The sequence below is a fragment of the Micropterus salmoides genome, unplaced genomic scaffold, assembly GCF_014851395.1.
Source record: "Micropterus salmoides isolate LMB-PRFRI ecotype aquatic unplaced genomic scaffold, ASM1485139v1 Ms_hic_scaffold_18, whole genome shotgun sequence".
Classification (NCBI taxonomy): domain Eukaryota; kingdom Metazoa; phylum Chordata; class Actinopteri; order Centrarchiformes; family Centrarchidae; genus Micropterus; species Micropterus salmoides.
In genome coordinates this window covers 104,976-119,769 of record NW_024040928.1, presented here as the reverse complement: position 1 = coordinate 119,769, position 14,794 = coordinate 104,976, and the positions used below count along the sequence as shown (strand labels likewise).

Genomic DNA, 14,794 nt, shown 5'->3' with positions numbered 1-14,794 from the left:
TCTCTAGGGCCTCTCAGGCCTTTTTAGCAATTTATTGTAATAAAGAAATTTTATTAATCCTACCATTTTATCCTGCGTTCAGGGTCGCAGGAGGCTGTAGCCAATCCCAGTTTACATTGGGCGAAAGGCGGGGTACACCCTGGACAGGTCGCCAGTAAATTGCAGGGCCACACATAGACAGACAAACTCATTCACACCTAAGCTGCCCTATTAAAATAAATACATCTTTGTATATTTTGAAACACGTCTCTGCCTCTTCAGTAACTTTCCTGTGTGCCTTTTTCTCTTTATTCTCCTTCATATCATCAAAGTTCAAATAGTATTTCCTGGGGTGCAATTCCCTAGGTGGTGTAGTTTGGCTTTCATTCAATTCTCTACTTCCTGGTTCACCATGCCACACAAGGTAAGTATATAGAATATAAAGACAAAGGGTTAACATGGAGAACTCTTTCATGTGATGCATTCCATTTGACATGGGAAGTCGGAATATCCGAGTTCAAAGTCAGAAATTTCAAAGGGAACGCCCCCTTAAGCCGACTTAGAACGTTGGGAGAACCGCACTACCCTAACTTTGTGATCCAAGATGGCTGCTCTGAGTATCAACAGTTGTGAAAGCTGTAGTTTATACTGTATATTAGCACTGCTGGCCAACTGCTGTCTGTGGACGTGTTGCCGAGCGAGGTTTTCAACTCAGGTGTGATGTCATTCTCAGCTCCAACCTCCGACTTCTAAGGTAAATGAAACGCACCAATAAATGGGGCTTACTGTGAAAAGCAACAAATGTTTTATGAAGCTGACTTGGAGCTGAGGAGATCTGAGTAAAGGAATAAGTGGAGACCAGCAGAGAGGTGTAGGTCCTCTTTATTTTAAAGAAAAATCAAAGGTAAAGCACCAACTCATCCAAGAAGGAACAGTACAGCAAGGGTAGAACGGGGGAGGATGATGTGTGCAAAGCACGACTCAGGTCATTTACTTTCACTCAATTAAGTAAGCAGACCTTCCAATCATTCCTAGATCACACTGATCAGCTGCAGATAACATTTGAATAGTTTCATTCACCAAAATGAGAAACTGAAAAAAATGGCACTTTACAAAACCATTTCAACACAAAAAGTAAACAGTATATTGTCCTCTCCAATCACAGTCACTATCCTCTATACCACTGAATGTGACATGAAAGACTAGACATATATTGATCTACAGAACGTCGTGATTTCATTTTCAATATGTTATAGAGAAATGCAGCTGGGTGGAGTACACATCACCACCTCTGTTCTCAGTAGGGCGTGCTAACAAGGACTCTCTACAGCGTGTGTTCATGTTGCTTACATATGGTACAGATGATGGTAAACCTAAACCTGCTCCACAGGAAGTAGATTTTCATTTATTCCTAAGACATTAATCAGAAGGGCATGTAAATGTAGACAGACAGTAGTGAGAACACAATTCTTGTTAGACCAGAGGGCAAATTACCACAAGCCACTAAGCAGACACGAGTAGTAATTGTCAGTGACCAGGCTTCCCCCCAGTGCAGCAGACATTAGAAAGTCCTAATCCTAATGCAACGCAGTCCCTATGATTTACAGTCGTAGGCAACATTATGCATCATTCATATAGGTTCAGAGAGAGTCATTATGCTACTTATTATGTATATTTGTAATGACATCTTTTAGTGCCAATATAAAAAGTACTGTGACTTTGATAACGTGCAGAAAAAGATGTGCCGACTTATACTAGTAGCCATTAGGGGTGTGATGAGATCTTGCTTCAAGAGATTTCTCAGGTTAAAAGTTGTCATGCGAGACACAAGCAATTGACATTGTTCAGATGCTGTCCCCCCACACATTGATTTTCTTACACAGTGAAAAACAAATGTATGACTGATAACGTCAACTCGCAGAGCTAATCAACTCCGCCCAGCTGATGCAACATCGGCGTACACCGTGACAGTAAACAAGTGTACTTGTGCTGTGAGTCCAGACAGTGTGTGACCGAGTGGTAATGTGGCTGGTAGAATTTTGCAATTTGAACATCTAAAACTGAAGCGTAACCTTGCTGTGTTTGGGACTGTGAGCTGCACTTTATCAGAGCTGCTGAAGTTGACATGTGGGGATTTGTGGTGAGATTTCTGCCTGATCACAAGTGTTGTCGGTTAGTTATGATTTCACATGCAACATGCAGTCCCAAACTGTGTTGGTGAAACGGTCTGAAGGGGATATTACTAGCGGAGCAAAAACGTTATGCACATCATCAGTATAGGGTAGGTAGTAACTAACTAACTAAGATGGCACTGCATATAGCTGCCTTGGTGTTTGGTGCGCTTTGTTTTGTTTTGTTTTTGTGTTAATTCAGTTTTTGGCTGTGATTCCCGGAGCTCATGAACATCAGGGAACAACTCCAGTGGATCTATTTCCCACTTTTCTTGCATCATCAGTGGAATTATTGAACATTTTGGTGAAGGGCACTCTTGCTGTTGTTCGGGCGGTGAAGCGCCGCAGGAGAGGAAAAAGAGCCAGGTCGCTCGTGCATCTCCGCCGGAGGGGACTCCGCACACCGCTACCGACAATATTTCTCTGCAAAGTACGCCCACTGTGCAACAAACTGGATGAACTTCAGCTTCTGGTGGGGAAAAACTTTTATTCATCTTCTGTTCTGTGCTTCACGGACTCCACGCTGCAGCTGGCTGGCTTCCAACTCTACAGAGTGGACTCGACACAGAACTCTCCAGCAAAACAAAAGGTGGAGGTGTCTGTTTTTATATTAAAGGAGACCTATTGTTGGTTACGTATTGTAACTATGAGTTTAGGCGTAGCCCTCTAAGAGCTGTCGCTATTGGGTTCATCCCCGTGCGCATGTGCAGTCCTGAAGATTTCTTTCGTGCCCATGTGCCGTGCACGGGCCTCTCCCAGGTCCACAAATTGTGTATATAATACCGGCGAGACCTGCTCCCAATAGGTCAGCTTTTTTAATTCTGCCGACGCTGGTGGGACCATTCGGCCCACAGCTTAGAGGGCTACGCCTGTACTCATAGAATCTGGGGTTACAATACGTAACCAACTGTTTTGTTGAGCTGTCGCTATTGGGATAAGGGCGAAGCCAGATGTAGTCAATGCCCACCACCAGCAGTCATAAGCATTAACACACCAGTGTGTAGCACCCTAATCACACAATGATATGATAAGAGACCAAAATATAGATCATTGTTTCTGTCTGGTCTCAAACCAGGAACCTCCAGTACGGAAGGCGACAACAGAAACTGCGATACACGGTGATTGCCATCCGTGTTAAACCAGATAACAGGATGGCTGAACAGATCACTCACATTCCTTACACCTGCTGCTGTGAGGGAATTACAACGAGAGTTACGTATTGTAACCAGTCCCAAAAATAAGCAGAGCAGGTGCGAGAGTGGAACAACACACACACACGACACAGCAACGAGAGCGCCCAGAGTAAAAGCACACACAGACGAACACTGCAGGCTTATGTTGAGGGAACAGTAAGGACGGTTGTTATGCATTGTGGTAGTCCAACTGGAGCGCAACTAAGACTGAGGAGAGCCCCAACAGCCCATGGCAAGAGGAGCCTTTACCAGCTCCTTTACAGGGAAGCCTATGTGTGCGTAATGTGCCCTGAGCCAGCAGCGTCGCACCTGGTCTCCAGAACATTCAGTACCGAGTGCGTTAGGGAAAACCCAGATGCATCACTTAGATAGAAATGGATGAAGAGGCAGGGTGAAGCCCATGATGCCGCTGTGCAAATATCTTCCACAGCCATCCCGCTGAACAGCGCTGTGGAGGATGACATGGCTCTTGTCGAGTGCGCCAGCACGGCTCTTCTGTCTACCAGCAGCTGGAGGAAGGACAGAACATGAGATAAGGGACACGAGACGGGGTCTCTTTCCACGCACCAGTGCTGAAAAGCGGACCACTTTGTTCTATAAGAAGCAGTAGTGGATGGAACTCTAGCGCCTTGGATGGTGCGCACTACATTAGGGGACAATCCTAGTCTTTCAAGGCGCTCCCGTTCAGGCCCACAAACGCTGACCTATCACTGGGAAGTGAAGGATGGAGCCATCCAGCTGTGAGAGCGCGTCTCTGCGCCACGGAAGCTGCCACGGTTTCCCTGACAGCAGCTGAATCATCGCTGGAAACCATGATGTGCTCGTGTACGAGAAATTGCTCTAACGCTACTCTGCTCTCTCGAAGTGACTGCTATGCAGCGCTGAAGAAAAAAGTGGAGCAGATCTCTGGTTTCACCGGTATTATATACCCAATTTGCGGACCTGAGAGAGGCCCATGCGTGGCACAGAATACTGTATAATTCTGCACTGAAGATTTCTTGAAATTTTTGTTAAAATCTTGTCTTGATCTCGTGATCATGATCATGTCTTGTCTCATGAGCTAAGTGTCTCGTTACACCCTTAATTAAAATGATTGCCTTGTACAACCAGCAGGTTCTAAATGTTGGTCTGCATGGTTGTGTCTTCACGTCTGAGATAAATCAAAAGAAATCAAAAAGAAATCAAAGCCTATAATCATGCTTTTTTTAATTGGTTAAAAAAATACTCTCTCTTTTCTTAATGGATATACAGCCTGTGTCACAGTATTAACAAACATTAGTGTTAGGAAACACTACAAAATACTTTGAACCTGTTGCTTTATTGAAATTTATCTGATTCTTACTGTTTGACTCCTCTTACAGACTGATCATTTGGCTAGCTGTCTCAGTACAAAATGCAGAAAAATGTTCAATCATGTGCAGTATAGCATACTGCAGTAGAAGCATTTTGGACTGAGATTGCAGTCAGCATCATCATCTTACAATAAGTAAGAGCAGTAAGAGCTACAAGAACAGCTGTCTGTTGGCAACTCACAAATATTTGGCCACCAGTTTTTTATCACTTAAACATCAGTGCTATGTCCTTTAACAGTTCAGTCTAAGTAAACATTATGATACCACATGGGTTGATATGAGAGTTAGAGCTCTATTCACTGCTTTTTTTTTTATAGGTTCTGACCGTTTGGCTGTCATCACTCCTCCTCTCCATACTGGCCATGAAGTGGTCCCTTCATAAAGTGCATCCTCCTTCAGAAGCAATGCTGCAATGGTCTTGTAGCTTATAATACTAATTCTGGGAAGTCCAGGTGTGCTCATGTAGCCACAACATGGAGCATTACTCATTATGTTTACATGCACCTGGTTAGGCCAAGAAGGTGAACACGTTACACGAGCAGCAACCAGGTGTCAATGTCAATGCAGGGTGCAGAGCTGGCCTGTTCCTGGGAAGCAATGAGGTAATTTCCTGGACTGCGCCGTTATGCTTTGTTTGTACAACTATGAGCATGCGCATAGGCATTTATGCTTAGCACGTTGTTTGTTGCAGTATTCTGTGTCATCGAGTCATTCAGAGGAACATGGCTGCGAGCACTGCCCTAAAGCTCCTCAGTGCTGAGGATGCATCGATCTGTTTACAGCTAAAAAGACAAAAGCGATGCTAGTCATGTGCCAGAATCAGAATCTGTTTAATGAACAGTAGTGTTTGAAAAAGTGAGTGTGTAAAACCAATTGCTTGTGCACATGGTTCGCTGCTTTAACTCAGATACTTACCTGATCCTAACCATCCGTAAAGTGTTCAGCAGGTAAGATTCAGTGTAGTGCATTGCATTGGAAAGTATGCCCTTTAGCCTTCTCTCAAACGTGACCTAACATGGTCACATGTGGTTTGTGTGTTCATATCTGAGGCATTTGATTATAAGAAAGGATTGGACCTGGAACAAGCACTGGGGCTCTCTCTATGGCTACAGCTTCATCAGCACATCGACAGAGATTCGTGGTCAGTCATGTAACAGCAGGATGTCACTGCTGCAGCTGAACACAGCAGGATGCTTCACAGGAAACAGAGGACAGGCTTTAAGGGCTGGGTACGGGTCCAAGGTCACAGCGAGGTTAGTGTGTAAACTGGGAGGAAATTAGATATAGTGTGGAAAACAGGTAAGTGACTTGTGATTGTGTCTGTTGGGTCAATTCATTTTCAATTCACTCAATTCCAACAGTGGTTTTAATTTGCACTGTTGGTACATATGAAGTCAGGGACCGACTATTTTAAAATTTTCAAACCTTCTTCCAATCAGATAAACTAATAATAGCAAATAATGAAGTTTCATCCCTCAGTATTTGATCAAACAAAATGGTAAATAATTTAAAATAAGAATTAGTATTGTAATATTTTACATTTCCAAAAACTACATTTATGTATTTATTAAATACTATAATATTTCACATTTCAAAATTTGTGTAAAGCACAGAATTATTAAGAAATTAGAAAATGAAGAATGAAGTCTCTTTTGTGTGTTTATGGACATGTGTTTCATGTCCATAAACTAGGATTTCAGTTTATATTTCAAAAGGCGTAAATGGAAAGTGAGTTGACCCATGATGTTTCAGTTTGCACTTATGAGGTGTCTGGGTTGTCTTCTGCAGGTTCAAGAGCCTCTTGTGGTTTGTACATGAAGGTGAGAAGGAACAAAGCCACATCATAAGAGCACCAATAGGCCGTGTGTGAGGTCACTGCTGACCAGTAGCGACTCTCCACCAAGCCCTCCCGCAGCTCAAAGTCGATGCGTCTCTCCAGTTCCACTGGAACACAGAGAATGACAGATTAGTATCCAGCTGCGTCAGAAGAAGATGTTTTACTTAGTAGTTCTCTGAGCCCTGCTGGACTCAACATGATGAGTATATACTGACACTGGCAATGTACAGTATGTGCAGGGTCTACTGCTCAGAAGACATTAATGGGTATGATGTACTGTAATCTGCAGGTATATTTATCTTAGTTTTTCACTAAAAGCATAGTACTTACACGAGGTGCTGTCCATGACAGCTGAGGTGGACTGGGACATGGCAGGCTCCACCTCCTGCCTCTCTTCCTCTATTTCTTTGTCCTTTTCATCGATCTCAGCGACCGATGCTCCTTCCTCTCCTGATGCCACGTTTTCCACTTCAGAGACTCCACCCTCAGAATCTGATGGCTCTTCCTCCACTCCGCCCACCTGGCCACTGGAACGGGAAAAGCGGGAAAACAGGATTCCTCCGATTCCCTTTCCAAGACTTGCAGCACCTGAGGGGCAGTAAGATTCATGCATCATGGAATTCATTCATCTAAGTTACCAATACAGAGTAAAACATGTCAGAAGTAGGGCTGCACGATTTGGAGAAAAGGTCATATTGCAATTATTGTGGACAATATTGCGATTGTGATTTGATTATAATTGAACAAATGGTACTATGAGTCTACTTGCTTAATTATCAAGGAATGTGTGAAATACTGATATTCTGAAATGTGTATTTCTCAACTTGAACAAAGTTAAACAATACAATAACTATAACTAGTAAAACAGAACAGGGGGAGTGTGTTGCTCTACAGAGGAGGCGGCTAGAGGTATATTGGCACACTGGCACACAATGTACTCTAACCACTGCACTGAGTCTTTATCCACAACCTGGAGGAGGAACAGTACATGAGTGTATTAAATAAAGAGTATAATGTTTAGTTAATAGTATACTGTTAGTATAACAATAATATACTACATTCATTATAATTTCATATAATAGTATACTGTTTTAGCACTAGTTGAATATTAAATCCAGTTCCAGCTGTTTCATTTCTGTGGATTGTTTTTATTTATTTAATTAGTCTCTAATTTGTTAATGTTAAGTACTAACTTATCAATAATCATATTGTTCAACATTTAGTGATTTGCTGTAGCACATCAAACTTTTGTTAAGCTCCCCCCATCCAGCCTATGATTCGGTCGGTTGACGACAAGCACATCGGCTCTGTGAAAAGTTGAACATGTTGAACAACAAAAGGCACAGATACAACAGATACAGCAAAACCTTCCTGTTTTCTTCTGTCTTATTGCTTCAGTGGCTGCCGACATCTCTCTGTCTCTGTCACAGAGCGGCCGCCAGCATTTCTCTCGGTGCTCCGATGGCGCATCCAACTATGTTTTGAACGATTAGTGGCGGGGCGGGGGGTTAAGGTAGGTTTTTGTTTTATTAAAAGGTACTGCTTATAAATAATTTTTCTCATTGCACTTAGGCTTATCTGTCTTTAGAGGCACATGAGAGAGCTCGGTGCACACAGAGAAGAGAGTGTCACAAACGTACACCAAGTGGAGAAAACACTCCACTTCAGGCCGTACATCCTCCGTGTGGACGGGGCCCTGAAGCTGAGGAGGGTCTCGACTGCTCCGGCTGTTAGACCCGCCTCTAGGTACTGTGCCCCCTCAGGGGCCAGACCCACAGTCGCCATACGGCGGGGCAAGGTGAAGAACCCGGTCCTGCGCCTGGGACAGCAGGTCTCTCCTCAGAGGGACCTGCCACGGCGGGCTGTCCAGGAGCGACATGATGTCCGAGAACCACACCCGGGTTGGCCAGAACGGCTACGAGCAGTAGGCCGACATTGTCCTGGCGGACCCACTCCAGAACCCCCGGGAGCAGAGCGACTGGGAGAAAAGCGTACAGACGTAGCCTCGGCCACGAATGTACCATGGCGTGGTTGTCAAATCCCATACTACCCCTAGGAACGTAGTCCGTTGGGTGGGCGCCAGCACACTCTTCTTTGCGTGGAGCCTCAGCCCTAAACGCAGCAGATGAGCCAGAACGACATCTCGATGCCGAACCGCCAACTCTCGAGACTGGGCTAGGATGAGCCAGTCGTCGATGTAATTGAAAATCCGGATGCCCTGGAGCCTCAGCGGGGCCAGTGCTGCATCCATACACTTGGTGAATGTGCGAGGGGAAAGTGCCAGGCCGAATGGAAGAACCCGATACTGGTAAGCCACACCCCCGAAGGCGAACCTCAGGAACTTCCTGTGAGAAGGACAGATGGAGACGTGGAAATAGGCGTCCTTTAGATCTATCGTGACGAACCAATCCTCGGATTGGATGTGCATCACCATGGCGGGGATGGTGAGCATCTTGAACCTGCCCTCCATCCTTCTTGGGGACTATGAAGTACCGGCTGTAGAACCCGGCGTCTCTGTCTGGGGGGGAGACACATTCCACGGCCCCTTTCCTCAGCAGAGTAAGAACTTCCTGTCTCAACACCGGACCTTGCTCCGGGCGGACCACAGTCCAAACCACCCCGTTGAATTTTGGAGGGCGGGTTTTGAACTGTAGTCGATACCCATCTATGGCAGTGCGCAGGACCCACAGAGAAATGTTTGTCAGGCTCCGCCAAGCCTCTGCAAAGTCTGCCAACGGAACCAGTCCCTCGGGGCTGGTGGTCGGTATCTCGTGTGATCTTCTGGTGGACCCCTGAAGCCCCAGAACGGCAGGGGAGAGCCGCCGAAGATCCACGGTGAGTGAGTCTGGACGGCGCCTGACTGCAGACCCTCGGGGCAGGCAGTGAGGCGTGGACTCGATGGTAGCAGGTGCGTCCCGAACGTGTAAACGGGATAACATCACCCGTTACCACGGCGGAGGGGACCTTGGTCCTGATGACGCCGCCCCAACACCCGGAAGTCATCGTCCACTATGCTGAGCACTTCCACCTCCTCGGAGTTGGATTGCTGCAGCGTCTCCGGATTCCAACCGCGAGCGGGAGAAGCTGAGAAACGGGCTCCCGAACGAGGAAAGGAAGCGTCGGGGCCAGCGGATGAAGGTCGGGAAAAAGCCTCAGCTGTCCCGAAATTCGCCGACAGATCATGCTGTGAACCCCATGAGTAAAGCCGCCGGGCCGCCGCAGCACGGGGAGAACACATCCGGCCATCCTCAGAAAAGAGAGCCATGCGGGGCCTCAGTACCCGCACGGAAAGGGCTTCGCAATGGCCTCAGGCAGCCCCCTCGAGAGCTGCCCGGGCGTGCTCCATCCCCAAACATGAGACACACATCTCATGAGAATCTCCATCCGTGATGTACCGAGGGCAAGGAAAAACACACCTTCTGTACTTCTGGTTGCCGGACATGCTGGTAGACTTCTTCTTCAGGTAAGACACACTGCTTGTAGGACTGGAGCTTTCGTCAAACAACATACAGAGCGCCTGCTGAATAGAAAAAAGCTAATGATGAAGTGTGCTTTATACTCCTCCGGTTATTCCGTCACACCTTACCGTTCTAGCAACAAGGTTTTCAGACCCCTCCTGTTCCCGCTGTACACCCACGACTGCATCCCCCATCATGGAGAGAACTCTGATGTGAAGGGGAGGTGATGACGCATAGATAAGATGCTTGGGATGCTTGAGTCCCACTGTGAGACATCCACCATTGTGTCCCTGAGCAAGACACTTGACCCCTAGCTGCTCCAGAGGCGTGCGACCTCTGACATTGTAGTAACTACTGCATTACTAATAGTACTAATAGTAGCACCAGATAGTAGTAGTAGTAGTACTAGTGAGTGAAGTAGTGGTGGTGGTAGTAGTTCAAGAAGTATTATCAGTGGTAGGAGTGTTAGCAGCTGTTGTAGTAACTACTGCATTACTAACAGTACTAATAGTAGTAATGGTAGTAGCAGTACCAGGTAGTAGTTAGTACAATAGTGGTGGTGGTAGTAGTACAAGAAGTATTAATAATGGTAGTAGTAGTACCAGGTAGTAGTAGTAGTATTGGTAGTAGAGATGAAGACTGTGGTACCAGTTAGTAGTAGTATTTGATGTAAAATAAGTAGTAGTTCGAGTAGCAGTATAGACTGTGGTACAAATAGTGGTACTGGTACTACATAGTGGTAGTGGTAATGGTAGAAGTAGTAGTACCAGACTGTAGTACTAGAGGTGATAACTATCAGCATTAGTAGTACTATTATTAGCAGTAGTCTCTGTGCAGTACAGTGAGGTTCATTCAGAAAATAGCTCAATGACTGTCCACCAATCAGAACACAGGACCAAGTGTGTGCAGCAGCGCCGGCAGGAATTTTGGGCCCCATGACAAAAAAATTTCATTGGGCCCCCTCTGCGCAGCTGTTGTCACCACATCTCGAGGACCTAACTGTCCCATCAAAAGCTTTACATAACTCTAATCAAAGGCTTGCAACTGTCTTGCTTCTTGTAGTTCAATACTAGTACTAGCACAATATTTACTGCTGGTGATTTGTACATGCAAGTCTGCATACAGTATGCAGTTCACTATTTGATGCAAGATTAAAAGCCATCATAAAAAAATGTCCTTTAAGGCAATCTTTGACAGCCTCAATGTATTTTTATTGTAAAATTCAAAGAATAAATTCTCTTAACATTAATCACATTAAAAAAAAGAAAAACGAAAAAAAACTAAATATATATTAAGGTTTTAATCTAAATAAATTAACATCATCATCTCAAAACAATGAAAACAGCAGAATTTTTAACTTTGCTGCCCATATATGCCAACAAAAAAATAAAGTTGACATGTTAAAAGGAATTTCCACATCAGGGTTATTATAGTGCTACAAAACAGATCAAGTGATCACTAAATCAATAGGTTTTGAGGTTTGGAAAATGGTCATAACAAACTAACAGTACCAGTGACATCAAATTAAAAGGTAAGTTAACATGGTACAAATAAGAACAATGGACTCCTGGACCCCCTGACTTTTCTCTCAAATAACAGCTCAACACGTTTTTTGGCAGTTCAGCCATACATCTTGTTCTCAGTTTGTTTTTAAGGCTGTGGGCATTATGTCTGTAGTAATATTCAATCTCCATAGCCATGCCATTTGAGACCTTGTCTCTTTGCCAGTCACTGGACCTTGCTCAGCCTGACTCACCAAGAGCCCAGCGCCTATGAAGGTATTTTTGTGTCTTTTTAATGCAAGCTAAAAAAAATGTTTTGAGATCATATTTATCGCAGTGCAATCAAAAATTAAGTTTGTAATAAGAAATAAACAGGCCTTTTTTTTGTGTCACTAAAAGTAATAATAATTTGTCATTATTGATTTCAAGTTAAAAAGTTTTCCTTGTGAGGCAGAAAGTTTTGCAAGTTAATAAGTTTTTCAAGTTAAATAGTTTTCCTTGCAAGTCAGAAGGTTTTGCAAGTGAGAGAGTTTTGCAAGTTGAAAAGTTTTGCAAGTCAAAAAATGTCTAAATAAGAGATTCTATTGGTGGTTTGACTGACCAATCATGGGTTTGCATCGAACGCTTGCCACGCCCACAATCCCCTCTGACGGCTCCGTCCACTTTCTGGAGACGGAGCTGTAGCGTGTATAGGCTAGATGGAGGGAAGTTGACGTTGTGTCGCTCATTTCAATAGAAATGCTTTTAAATGTAGTATGGCATGCATGATTTAATGATCATTTATATTTACTGTTGGCAAGGTCACGGAGTCTATCGCTGTCTCCTTTTTTTAGAATGACATGTATAACAGGTAGCTAACGTTAGCCGTCTTGGCATGAAGTTTGACAGTGCATTTGTGCACTCAGACATGACGAGCTAGGCTAAGGTTAGTTACTCATGTTTATCACATTGTACATGATATCCAGCTAATCTATTTTTTTGTGACTGTGGTAACTGAAGTTTATGGTCACACAGCATACACTGTAATAGACTTTAGACCGCTAATATTATATTGGAAATATAGACCGTTATCTAGATATTTTGAGGTGTTGTTGCCTTGTTACGTCTATGAAGATTCTCAGTCATCCAGGTCATAGTTATCCAACGAAGGTTAAAATCAAGGGCAACTGGACTTGGTTGAAGATACTGGAAGACGTTTCGGCCCTCATCCAAAGGACTTCTTCAGTTCTGACTGACTGGCAGGGAAACTCAGCTATTTAACCTCAGTGGGGTCGTTGGCCCGGGTCATCGATACCGCTGGTTCTTGTTGCTGTGACGACAGTCGTTACAGTCGTTAAGACTACCTGTGGCCAAGACTGAACGACCATCGTTGGTATCTTCACCTGAGCCTTGCCTTGCCTTGTTACGTTTTCTCCTGTAACGTTAGTGTGACATAGAAGAATTTATTACACATATTTATTTTCCTCCCATAGTTGCAGCGTGGATCATTGGTTACAGCTATGTCCAGCATGGTGGCCAGAGAGCTGCAGAGAGCTTAGAGAGCATCTTCACCCTGCTGGATGTCTCTTGGTCTGGTTGGCTTCTCCCCTTCTTTTCCCCTCCCTGTGAAGAATTGCAGCACTGGATGTCCTCATTATCCACTGTGGCGGCAACAGCATGTAAGGTTAGCTCGTTAACTAGCAAATTAGCCAGCATTAAGCAATGCCAAGCTGTGCTAACATAATGTGAGTGTATGCTAGCCGTAGTTTTTAAACCAACATGCACGGAAGTCAAGACGTAATACAGAAGTGTTATAATTTAGAGTGATAATACTTTTGACAAGTAATAGACTTTACTTTGCAAGGTACTATAACAGGGTGGTCAGGGAGAGGAAGGATTTGCGGACACTATCAGAATCATTGGCTGTACCTTATGAAGACTGGTAGCTGGGCTGTAGGGCGAGTTATGTAAAGCTAGATTAGCTAGCAATATGTGTGTGACAGGTGCTTCTTATTTTGTCTACGCTCTATGGCTGCATGTATTTCTAACCTGTCGTCTGTCTCTCATGTAGGACGTGTGACGGCCCCTGCTTAGTCTACTTCTACCTGATATGGAGCGCATATTATACATAATAATATACATTATATCCTGTAGCCCAGTGCGCTACAGGATATAAAAGTCCCACCTTCCATTGTGGCTGGCATTGTGGCTGGCTCTCTCCCTGACAGCACCTGCACCTTACAGCTTTGCTGAACCATTGTTTTTATTTTTACTCCACGCCTAATCCCACAGTATATGAACACTATTTATTTACCACTGTTACTATCCAGGTTCCATTATTGTAATTACTGTTACAACTTTTACACATTTTCATTTATTTAAGTGTCTTAACTGTACATTATTTCAAGTTATACAAAACAATTATTTTAACCTTTTTACTGCTGTTTTCATGAATGCAGGATAGGATTTTAATTTGATTAACTGTTTCCTGTGCAGTGTAATCATTTGTTTCATCAGTTCCATCCATCCATCGTGAACCGCTTATCCTATTATTAGGACTAATAATCAGTTCCCTATGTTAATTTGAAACATAGTAGTGATCTAAACCTTTCACAAAATATGATGGTAAATAGTTGTAATTGAAAACAATGAGATGGTATTTATAGGTTAACATGTTGAATCTCTTTTTGCAGAAAGTAAAAAATGGAAAGCAAGAGACCAGTGTGAAATTAACTTAGAAGTTATACTCAAAGAAATATCTGCACAATGAATAGTTGTGAAGCTCCCTAGGAGGTGTCATTTATTGCGACCTCTGAGAAGTCTTGTAGATATTGCACAGGTATTGTGAGACTTTACCTGTTTAGTGAGGCAAAAGGAAAATAACTAAATCAGCTGATAGAAAGCATAATCAGAGGTGCATATCAGCTGATTGTTTGTCTTTGCCTCACTGTAAAAGCTTCACGATACCTGTGTATTTGCCTGAGAAGACCTCAGAGTTTGAAACATTGTAATAAATGATACTGCCTAGTGGGATTCAAAACTGCTTAGTGTGTAGGTCATCCTCATTTTTTCACTCTAAGCCCTTTTATTCAGCACTACAGGTGCTGGTCATATAATTAGAATATCATCATAAAGTTGATTTATTTCAGTAATTCCATTCAAAAAGTGAAAGGGGTGAGTGAGGGGTATTCAATTAGATTTCAAAGAGGTCTAGTTAGAGAAAATTTCCTGAAGCAAAGGTCCGGAACATCAAAACGACAAACTTGCATCATTCAGTACTATAACCTATAGTTGTATCAACACATGTTTTTAGTCAACAACGG

General features: G+C 43.7%; 1 protein-coding gene across 1 annotated transcript in view; it reads right to left on the bottom strand.

The window, feature by feature from the left end:
* Window positions 1-843: 843 nt before the first annotated feature.
* ddhd1b (DDHD domain containing 1b) overlaps window positions 844-14,794 on the bottom strand; it is a 50,600-nt gene continuing 36,649 nt past the window's right edge. Inside the window, exons 12-13 of the mRNA XM_038727273.1 lie at window positions 6,863-7,120; window positions 844-6,639 (exon numbers count right to left, since the gene is read on the bottom strand). Coding sequence (XP_038583201.1) covers window positions 6,455-6,639; window positions 6,863-7,120 — 443 coding nt within the window. The 3' untranslated portion in view covers window positions 844-6,454. The remainder of the gene's footprint in view (window positions 6,640-6,862; window positions 7,121-14,794) is intronic.